Source organism: Diceros bicornis, chromosome X (assembly GCF_020826845.1).
Source record: "Diceros bicornis minor isolate mBicDic1 chromosome X, mDicBic1.mat.cur, whole genome shotgun sequence".
Lineage (NCBI taxonomy): Eukaryota > Metazoa > Chordata > Mammalia > Perissodactyla > Rhinocerotidae > Diceros > Diceros bicornis.
In genome coordinates this window covers 137,716,658-137,727,634 of record NC_080781.1, presented here as the reverse complement: position 1 = coordinate 137,727,634, position 10,977 = coordinate 137,716,658, and the positions used below count along the sequence as shown (strand labels likewise).

Below are 10,977 nucleotides of genomic sequence, written 5' to 3'. Positions count from 1 at the left end.
TTTGGGGACAGGGATGGGACTGGGAGCAGGTCCTTGTGGCAAATGAGGTGGCCAGAGCAGGCACACGCCCTTCCTAAAGAAGGAAACCACAGGCAGGCTCAGGGCTCAGCCGTGTTGGCTGAACATGCGGGGCCTGGGCCTGGGGAACAGGCAGCCACCTGGAATGGTCCCTCGGAATGGGAACCCCCATCCCCCCAAAGAAAAAAATAACAGTCGCAGAAGAGGCAGGATCTGGAGCACAGTTCCGCCTGAAAGCGGCGCGGGTCAGGCCCGTGGCCCCGGGCCCGGCCCATAGGCACATTTAATAGGATTCCCGTGGATGTTTCAAGTGGGTAGGACAGGTCTCCCTGCAGCCACCCTGGAGGGGCTCCTGGCTCCTGCCTCTTCCCACAGCCCCCGCATGAGGTATTGCGCTTCCCCCCCAACCACCCTGCTTACAACTGAGCCCCCTGCTGCTTCCCCTTCTCCCCCCAACACATGGGTGGTCCAGAGCACCCACTGAGGGGCAGGGAGGGGCTCTATGTGGGGTCCAGCTCAAAGACACCGTCGCTGGTGGGGGTGGTAAAGAAAGAGGGCGGGTCAGAGGCAGCCGACTCCTGCCCCCCGCTGCCCTGCTCCCGTGCACGCCTCTCCTCCAGCCGCAGGCTGCGCTCGAAGTCCAGCAGCTGCCCCATGAAGTTGAAGTTGGGCGAGATGTTAGACTTCTTCCGCTTGACAAGGTCATAGGCATCGTTGAGTGAGAGGTGGAGCTTCTGCATGAGGTAGGCCACGGTGACGGTGACAGAGCGGCTGACTCCTGCCAGGCAGTGAACGAGCACCCCACAGTTCTGGGACAAGGCCTCATCTATGAGAAAGCAGAGTGGGGGCCAGTGTGAGGTGCAGGCCAGTGGCCTTCCGGAGGGGCCCTTATAGTCCCCGCCCTGCCCTCCAAGCCAGGCGGCCCTGGCTAGGTTCAGCTTGGGAGCCCTGCCCGGCCTGAGGAGTCCTGGAGCTTTCACTGACAGCCTCTAGGAGCTGGCCCAGCACTGCTTGACCCCAGAAGTGCCGTCTTGGCTCTGGGCTCTGGGGATGGCAGCTAAGCCTGGGAGGAACCCTCGTGAGGGAGAGGGGGAAGATATGGGAGAGGCTAGGAGCCAGGCTTTTGGGGGGAGGTGAGAGGGAGGAGGGGGAGGGCAGGGTGGACTTACCAATGAACGCAATGGCCTCTGGAAAGAACTGGGACAGGTTCTGGCTCCAGTGGTCTGAGATGGGGATCTGCTTGTAGTGAAAGGCGCCGTTCTTCTCGAAGAGGTTAGGGAGGTTGGGGGTGACATTGAGGATGTATCGGATGCCCAGCTTGGCCAAGCTCTCCACATTGGCCGAATCCCGGGCACTGCCCAGGTAGAGGTTGGGCAGGATCTGGACGGGGAAGGATGGCAGCAGCCCCCCTGGGGGGGGTGTGCCACCCTCCGAATCCAGGCCACAGCTCATGGAGTCACGGTCGGGCTCAGATTCCGCATCGGAGCAGTCGGAGCCCAGGCACAGGCCACCCAGCCCCACCACTGGGCTGGGCACCGGGGCTGTGCTTGGGCCACCACGACTGTTGAAGCTGGTCTCACACAGGTGAGGGCACTCGGCCTGGAATCTGCTGAAGCCACCTGGAAGGGGAGAGGGAGAGGGTCCTGCTGATCTGGCCTTCTGGGCAGCCAAGCGCCCCTGGTTAGAGATAGAGAACTGACACTAGACAACCCTGATGCCATCGGGGGCTTGCAGATGTCCCCAAAAGGGACTCGAAAGCCAGCAGCCTGATCTATACTAATGTTCCCGTGTGGTACATACACTATGGGTAGCTCAGCCACCCTCGCTCAGCACTGTTGGCCACTCCTCTGGACAGCAAGTGCCCATTGCAGCTGCTGGGGGTGCAAGAGGCTGGATCCAGGCAGAGCCACCCACAGAGGACCTCACACCCCCAAGACCGAGCCAAGGCAGTCATGAGGGCTCAACAGGGTCTACAGGTACTGCCAGCCTTGGGGAGGACAGTGGCCATCAGTTAAAGAAGAAGAAAGGTTCAGATGTGAGTTCTCTGCCTGGGTGTTTCCTGATCCAGCTCAACCAGGAGCACCCTGAGGGTAGGGGCAGAGTCACAGCTATCTTTGTGCTCTCTTCAGGGATGAAGTGGGACCCCAAGGGGCAGGGAGCCTGGGAGAGAGTGAGACATTCCACTGGGATGGTTCCAAAGTCCCGAGAAGCCAGCATCCCCCTCATCTACAGATAACTACTCCTTCCCCAGGCTGGGGGTGGAGGCCTGGAAATCCAACACTTCACATATTTCTATATTCCTGTGCATTCAAAATGGAGCAAAGGACGGCAGCCCAATGGTCCTCCTTGATGGGGAGGTGGAGACAGCTGACTCTGTAGGTTCCTGGGAACTCTAACCCTACCCTGGACTGCTGAAGGTGTGCGTGTGTGTTTGGCTGGGCAAGGAGCCAATAGGCCTGTATCAGCCTGTCTCCCCTCCACCCCCCAGCCCTGCTATGACTGTAGGGGCAAGGTCTCTGCCTCCTCCAGCCTTCACTGTCCCCCCCCCCCGGGGGACCACAGCCAGGATTTGTCCTCCTGTGGTCCCTGCCTCCCTTGCCCAGGCTGAACAGCTGGGGGAGGTGGTGATACCATCCTGGGGAGGCTGGGAGCCTGCACTTGGGACTCCATTCTTGAGCACCCCTGTGAGCCAGGTCAGGTCAGCCTGATTCTCCCCGTTTTCCAGACTCAGAAACTGGGGCTCCCAAGGGTGAAGGACTTGCCCGAAGTCACGCTCAGGGGAGAGGATCTCACCTCCACTTTAGACAAAATCAGGCGGGGCCTGCCCAAGGTCAAATGAATTATGAATCCCCTCGGAAGGTGGGGCCCTGCCTCCCAGATCGAGGTCCTCCCCAGGCTGGTGCCCGCTGGGCCACTGCCAGCACCTACCCTGTAGGTAGTAGGCCAGGTAGCCTTCCTCCCGAAGCTTCTGGAGCAGGGTGCCCAGCACGGACTCGGCCTCCCACTCCTCGGCCTCGGCCTCCCCGCGCCGGTGCCGGCCCCCGCCCTGGTCGTACAGGAGCACCGGGGCGGGCGGGGGCGGCTGCAGAGGCGGCCCGGGCAGGAGTGCGCGCACTGACAGGCTCCCCCGCCGCAGGCGGCGCAGCAGCAGCGCGGGCAGGGCCACGCTCAGAGCCCCGCCGATGCGTGCTGACTCGTACAGCTCGCGGCTGCGGCAGTCAAGGAGCAACAGCCGCGGCCGCGGGGGCGACAGCTCCCGGCGCAGCCACAGGCACGAGCGGCCCAGACCCTCCATGGGCTCCCGGCTCCTGGCACGTTGGGCTGCTGGCGCTGCGGAAAGAGGGAAGGCACGCGGCGTGAGCCCTCGTCCTCCACGCCCAGCCGCGACGGGGCACGGGCCCAGGGGCCAAGACATGAAGCCAACCCCGTCTCCTGAAGGTGGGCGCTGAGGGTCCAGCAGGGACACCCCTCCACCGCCTGATTCTCTTCTCGCACCCCTCCCACAATGGGGACACGCAGAAAGGCGCCCTGTGCGCTCCACGAAAAACACCACTCAGGCGCCCAGCGCTGCTCCCCGCCCCAGGAAGGGAAGTGTGAGAAGTCCCCCAGAAGAGGAAGGCTGGGCGTCCAATGGTCCCTTTGATATCTGAGGGTCGCTTCCCAGCCTTCCTGGGGCGGCCCAAGGCCACAGCCACGTCCCTTCACGTCCCCTTTCTGCCTCTATCGCTCAGCCTGCCCGCAATCACTCCCCAAGTTCGAGCTTCTGACTTTGGGGGCATGTGCCTGTGAGAGAGGTTCGAGGCCAAGATCTCCTCCATGGCCAGGCGGGCCAGGGAATAGAGGTGGCGCTGAGGTGATGGGCCTCGGCTGGCCCTCTCGGAGCTGATCCGGCCCTGGTGCCCCCAGGGAGGAGAAAACAAAAGGAGAGAGACCTGGAGCGTGTTCCAGCGGCGGGTGGCCGCGCGCGGACATCCGGGCCACGGCCACCGCGGGACGAAGGGCGCTGTCCCCCGGCAGGGTGTCTCCTGGCCTGGCCATCGGGAAGAGGGCGGGGCAGCGGAGCAGGCGCGCACGTGGAAGCTTAGTCCTGCGCAGCCCGCGCGCCGGCAGCTTTCTGGCAGCGGGACGCAGCTTCCACCTTGGAAGCCGCTGCCTTTGGACGTGGAGTTGCTGTTTGGAGGGGCGGGGCGGCGGGGGCGGGCTTAGGGGGGCCGGTGAGCCAACGGGTGCTAGCGAAAGCAGTCGGGTGGGCCCCGCAAGTGGCGCGCTGATCTGGGGCTTCCACCGAAGCGGGACAGAGCGGGGCAGAGGCCAAGGGCAGGTCAGGGGCCCAGCAGGGGACCGGCCTCAGCTCCCCTGGCCGGCGCCAGTCGGGCCCCTGGAGGCAGGGGGAGGGGTGGGGACAAGAGCCCAGTGCTCCTGCCTTGGAGGCCGCCTCCAGCCCTACTCATTCCTTGACCCTGAACCATCATGTCCCCTGACTGGGCCTCAGTGGTCCCATCTATGCAATGGGTCCATCATAGCCACCACCTTTGGCTACCATGGGATGCCACTGGCATCACGTAGGGGAGGAGGAAGCAGGATCAGAAAGCCACTGCTGCCTTCTGGCCGGCAACTCTGCCCAAGGCTGGCTGGAGGGCTAGGCAGGCAGAAGGCAGCTTCTGGGCACCCCCAATGGCTTCATTTGCACAGAGCAAAGGCACCCAGGAGCTCTGAGCTCCCAGCCCTAAACTTGAGAGCTCTGCTCTTATCACGTTACTGATTCTGGGAGTCACCCTTGCCTTTGCCCTCTGCCCCCTCCCTAGTCAAGAGCCGCGCAGTTTCTACTTAAATATCTCTCACATCTTTACTCTCCCCTCTGCCCCCTGCACTGGCCAAGGGCTTGCATTTGCCAGTTCTTGACAACGTCCCTGTCACAGCTTCCAAAGCCCTCTCCCTGCCTCCAGTCCTGTCTGCCTCAACCACCTTCCACCCTGCCCTGCACGAGAACAGTCATTCAGCAAAGGCTGGTGGCCTCCATACCTTCCCCGGACACAGGATGATGAACAGGCAGGACACACAGGGTCCCGGCTTACACGGCGCTCCCAGGCTAGTAGGACAGGTCGGTAATAAAGAGGGAGAGCGAACGAGATAATACCAGTGTGGTAAGCGCTGAGACAGTGAAACGAGGTGGGGGAGTTTCGGAAAAGTCTGGCTCCGTGTCCCCTCTCTGCTTAGAACCCAGCTAAAGCAAATAGCAGAGTTGAAGGAAAATGTACAGCAGATAAGATAAAGTTCATACAAATTAATCAAAAGGTTAAGACTCAGATAGATAAATGAGCAAAGAACCAGAGCAGACTGCGAGGAGGAGGAGGAGGAGGAGGAGCGCCTGGGACGAGCTGTTTGGGGAAAGGTTCCACCTCAGGCACAGAAGGAAAGCAGATTTAAAAGACAAGGGAATAACAATTGAAGACAAAGGAGCACTTCCCCCCATTACATTAGTAAAATGCTCTCAAAACAAGAACACCCAGTGCTGGCAAGGGTGTTGTGAAATGGGCCTGCTGCTCTATTGCTAGTGCTGCCCTTCTGGAAATGAATTTGGTAATACGCATCCAGAGCTAGGAAGAAATCCAGACCCTCATGGCCACTTCTGGGAATCTACGTAAAAGAAGGCAGAGCTATGCACGCAGGTCCACAAGACATGAACCTAAGGAGTGAAGGACGCAAAGCCACTGAAAGAAAGGCCAATGGTGAGGATGGTTAAGTCCAGTGCAGCTTCCCAAGGCTCTTCTCACAAACACAAACTTGGGAGGTAACGCTGGGGAGAGGGCAGCATGAGTCCCTCCCTCCCTACCCCAGTGGGCTGCCAGCCTGGGTCTCATCTCTGGCCACAGACCACCATGTCCTAGCATCCAGGGGCCTCAGGCAGCTGGGCTGTGTCCCCCTGCTCTCAGCCCAGGCCTCCCTCCTCTTCAGCCTGTCCAGATTCTGCTCCTTCTTCAGGCCCTCCCTAAACACCCTCCTCCGGGGTGGCCTTCTGTTTCCTGAGCCAGCATGTAGCCTTTCTCCTCTCTGCTCCAGACCTCAGTGCCCTCAGGCTGCAATGCCCAAGAGCTGCAGATTGGGAGGCTGGGGCTGGAGCAGGGCCCACTTCTCCCTGTCTCGCTGCTCCAGGGCAAGGACTCTTGTCTTCTGTCATCTCCTTTCCCACACATCCTAGTTCCCAGAGGCAGAGGTGGGCTGCCACCTGGCCATGAGTCCCAAGCCTGGGGGCTCCCTCCAGGCCCGCTGCAGCTGTGGGCGGGACCCTGGGGTGGGCAGGGGTTGAAGGCACCAAGGGACTCTGCAATGTGCCAGCCTGGCCGCCTTGTGGGTAGTGGGGGTGGCAACGCCAGACAGGGAGATGGAGAGATACATGCCCCTACCTTCCTTGTCATGGGGCTCAGTGTGGTTGGAGAAAGAAAAGGTCGCCAACCCCGAGGGAGGTAGGAGCTCCTGAGGTTCGGAGGCATGCTTTCTGGAACGGGCTCCCTGGAGGAGGTGATGGGAGCCAGGCTGGGAAGATGGGGATGGGGAGGGAGGCAACTTCTGCACTGGTGAAGGGAGAGGAAGCTAGGCTCCAAGAACCCCCTCAGGGTGGGATTGTGCAGGCACCTGCGTCTCCCAACGCCTGAAGAGTGGCTCCCTTGCACCTTGCTCCAGACCCCTGCTGGCAAGCCTCTCCCAGCGGGAGAAAGCGCTCAGGAGGGGAGTGCTCAATGCATTGGGCGGCAGCAGCGCCCGCTGCGCCAGCAGCAGGACAAACTGGAACCTGTTGCCACCTCCGCACTGCAGAGCTGAGCGTAGCCAAGCCCCCCCTCTCTCGACCCTCGACCCTCGCCGGGGCGCCAGGTACTCAGGCCCCCTGCAGCGTCTGCTCTGGGCCCCGCCCCGCCCCACGCTGCTCCCAGGGCAGGCTGGGCAGGGGGAGGCAGCGCTGTGTGCCAGGGCCTCGCCAGACCCACTCGCAGGGTGGGCGCTGTGCCCGCCGCCCCAGCCCCCTATGGGCGCCTCCAGCCTCCGCCGGCCCGGTCAATGCTCCTTGTAGGCCTCGGGGACGCCTGCTGCCCGTAGGCCCCACGCATGCCGCGTGCGCCCTCTGGTCCCCGGAGCCTCCAGAGAGCGGCACCCCACCTTCCCCTCCATCCCCTCACCCCGGAATGCACGGTTCCCGCCAGGCTGATTGGCAGGATTTCGGCTGTCGCGGCCCGGTCACATGGCCAGGAACACAACTGCCAGCCACAGCGTTCCTGCCAATCCAGTGCCTTTTCCACCAAATCCACTTTCTGTTGGCGATGGCTTTCTGCTTTTCCTGGTCAGTCTCCTCGCGGAACTGGGAGTTCCTCCAAGGCAGGAGCTGGGGTATGCCCGGCCCCAAGCTGGTCCTAGCCCCCAGTGCTGGGCCCAGCACACGCCCCAGCGCTCACGGAAGAAATGCTCGTTAACAAAGAAGGCAAGAATGAATGAAACCAATTGTTGCATGAGGGAACCCAGGAGGGTGCTGCTCTTGCTCTTTTTCTCAGCGGGCCACACACTAGCCCCCTCAGACACGCACAAGCACACGTGCACACACAGCCTTCCCCCCAGCACAGTCCCAGACAGGCACACACACTGCACCCAGACTCCTGCCCTCATGGAATCCACGACCTACTATGCGCTGGCTGGGCAACTGGCACCCCTTTGATCCCAGCTGGGCCGCCTGCATCTCAATGCTTGCTTCTCCCTTCCTCCTCCCCGCCCCCCTCCCCACGCCCTGACATCTAAGTAGGGTACCTTGAGCCCCAAGTGCCTTCTTTATCTCTTAGGGAAGAGGGCAAGCCAGTCACTGAAGAGACTCAAGGTCTGTTTAGGGAGGCACCTCGGGGGCCTCAGGAGGGCCAGCGGCTGCCCAAAGCAAGCCAGAGGTGCCTGAGAGCCACCAAATGCTGCAGCATCTATACCCGGCGGGCCAGGTGTTGAGGGTGGTGGTGGAAGGGAGTCAGGGCTGTGCAGAGGGGTGTTGAGGGCTATTTGCAATGGGGGCGGGGCAGGGTGCTAGAAGTGTGAATCCAGCAGGTGTGCAGACATGTTGGGGTGTATGCCTGGGGAGTGGGCCTGGCTATGGAGAGTGGGAAGTGTCGGCCGCTGGGGTGTGGGTTAGAATTGGGGCTTTGCTGGGGGGTGGGTGGATTTCGTGTCTCTGGGCTGGGAACGTGGGTGGGGTGTCTGTAATGAGCATATGGGGAGTTGGAGACGGTGGGGGCACGGTGAGGGAGCTATGTTAGTGCAGATATCGCAGGGATGTGTCGGGAGTGTGTGCGTGTGCCTGAGTGTGTACTGGGGCGTGGCAGGGTCTGGGATGGGTTCCCGCCTGAGTTGGGGACAGCGGTGGGTGGTGGGTTAGGGGCTGCTGGTGTGTGCACTGCACTGCAGGGACCCGGGTCCACGGTGCATGATTTGTGCGCGCGCATGTAAGTGGCAGGGGGTGTGCATGGCGCAGGACACGGGAGGTGCACGGGTGGGATGCGGGGGTGTGTGGTGGCAGGACCGAGTGGGCCTCGCAAGGGCGTGTGCGTAGGTCTCGCTGAGGCGTGTGCGTCGGCCCTGTGGGGTGCGCGTCGGCAAGACTTTGGGGGTACAGGGTGGAGGAGTGCACGTCGGTGGCGCTGCCAGGCCGAATGGGGGTGGGGGGGGTGGGGGGTTGGGGGGGGTGCCTGGGCGCCGCGTGCTCCGCTCACCTCCGGTCCGCTCGGCTTCCTGCGCCAGCTCCGCGCGTCGCGGTCGGGAAGTTTCCGAATCCCGGGCGGCGGGAAGCGCCACAGCCGCTGCCGCGGAGCGCCGCCGGAGCCTCGGGCGGCGGCCTCGCCTGAAGCCGAGCGGCCGCCGCCGCCGCTGCGGAGGGAAACTCCAAATCCCGCCTCCGCCGCCGCCTCCTCCCCTCCCGTCGCCGTCTTCTCCGCCCCCTGCCCAGGAGGGGCAATGTCGCTGGCGGCGTGCAGGGAGGGAGCGGGGAGGGGCCGCTGCCTGCCCGGCGTCTCCTTCCACCTCCCCCGGCCCCGCTTGCCTTCCTCCCACCTGCAAGCGTCCGCCCGCTCCGCCCGCCGTGGTTCCTCTCTGGGATGCGCCCTGCAGCCCCCATCCCCCCAAAGCCCTGCTGCGTGGGGTCCCCGAGCTTGGGGCTCAGGAGCGGGGCGAGGGGCGCTGACCTAGGCTGGACCTGGACTGGGGGAGGGTCGCAGCAAAGAGTCTGCTTCCAGCAAGAGAAGCGAAGGGGCCCATCGAGGACCGGGCACAGCTTGGCCCCCAGGGCCATCTCCTGCTGCCATAGGGGAGAGGGTATAAGGTCCAGCTGACAGCACTGCAAGTGACCTCCCCAAGCCCCAGGTCCCCCTGCACTGTCTTCTCCCATTCTCATGTATCAGATTCTGGTATTTGAGCCTCAGTGCCTGGAAGGGGTGGAGCCAGGGCGGCGGGGGAGGGGCTGGGAGGGGTGTTCTCGGCAGGGCCATTTTGCTTTCCTCTGCACCAAAGGCCGCAAGCATCCCCATCAGGCACATCATTTTCTCCTTACACCAGTCTGAGAGTCAGAGGAGACTGTTCCCATGCTATAGCTAGGGAAACTGAGGCAACAGTTTCCTGGTGGTCACGCAATAATGTAGTGGCAGAGCCTTACTGGGCTCAGGCTGGCTGTGTTCAGAAGCCTTAGCTGAGTGCGAATAAGAAGACCCACTGGGTTTCTGGCCTGCTCACTGGGGAGGGGGAGGTGGGGAGGAGCACACAGGGGGCCTACCCCTGGAATGGGGCAGAGGGATGTTGAGAACCAGTGTGAGGCGGTGCACCGCCAAGGGCTGGCTTCCGGCTGGGGGCTCCCCTGTGCTGGCCCAGGGAGACCAAAATGAAGTGAGGCCAGGCTGGGACTACACTGTGAAGGAGGCAGGCAGAGCTCAGATGCCAGCTGCTTCATGGATGAGGGGCAGCCAAGGGAGGCCTGGCTGCCTTGCTCGTGTCTGCGACAGCACTGAATTCCCCTGAGTCATCACCCCTGGAAAAAGAGAGGAGAGGGACAGCTTTGTCTCTGGTGCCTCAGTTTCCTCAACTGTACATTGGGGGAGAGGGGAGGACCTCATGATCTCTGAGGGCACTCCGGGCCTTGCTGTAGTTTCAATTCGTGATGTGTGAGTTGGGGCAGGGTCCTGCTGCCACCAGCCCGCTCTGCCTGCCCTGCCCTCTGCCCCTTTTCAGCCTCGGAGATGCCCGCCCTTACAACCTTCTCCCTGCTTGGGCTCCTGGGCCTTTCTGGGCTGCACCCACTGGCAGGTGCCTCTGCTAGGCAGGCCAAGGGTGCCCCAGGGCTGGGTGTCCTTTCACCTCCCCTGCTGCATCAGGGCTCCAGGGGCCAGTGTGGAGCCGAACCGCCAAAACGACACCACACGGGCAAGCGAACGAAACTGTGTGTGGGCACCAGCTGAAGCCAGTGCTTCTGCGGAAGTCTACACTGCCAGTTACCCTGAAGTTAGGGGGCCTTTGCTGAGAAATCAACATATGCTAGAAACTGTGCCATGCAGCAACAGGACCATTTTTTTATCAGTCAAAACACGAAAATACACGGAGACCAAAAAAGATGGGGCCGGCTTTCACCCCTCAGTGGTCCTACCATTTGGGGAAGACATACGACGGCCGTGCCCATGGCCCAAACACTCAGTCGGGCCATGGCAAAGGCTTGGTGAGCTGACTAACAGAGGAGTTTCTGGAGAGGTTGGATAACCAATTCTCCCCACCCCCCACCATCCTGCACTTTGGTGACTCAGGGCTGAAGGGCTGGAGGAGGAACATTTGGAATGAATGATGCTGTCCCCCACCCCTGCAAAGCTCCCATTGCAGCCCTCCCACAGCGCCTCTGCTCTCCAGGCAACAAGACCCATCCAGGGCTGGAGGAGAAGAAAGCTAACCTAATGGCCAGGT

At 62.3% G+C, this 10,977-nt stretch overlaps 1 protein-coding gene across 2 annotated transcripts; it reads right to left on the bottom strand.

Moving 5' to 3' along the window:
- Positions 1-230: 230 nt before the first annotated feature.
- On the bottom strand, positions 231-8,866 carry DUSP9 (dual specificity phosphatase 9). 2 transcript variants are annotated; one of them, XM_058534938.1, is made up of 4 exons: positions 8,754-8,866; positions 2,947-3,348; positions 1,188-1,637; positions 231-844 (listed from the first exon to the last, which is right to left on the bottom strand). In XM_058534938.1, exons 2-4 carry the CDS (start codon positions 3,311-3,313, stop codon positions 519-521), a joined length of 1,143 nt encoding a protein of 380 aa, XP_058390921.1. In that variant the 5' UTR covers positions 3,314-3,348; positions 8,754-8,866; the 3' UTR covers positions 231-518. The 2 variants fall into 2 exon arrangements, with proteins under 2 accessions (XP_058390921.1, XP_058390922.1); XM_058534939.1 differs by lacking the exon at positions 8,754-8,866 and adding an exon at positions 5,041-5,351.
- Positions 8,867-10,977: the final 2,111 nt, after the last annotated feature.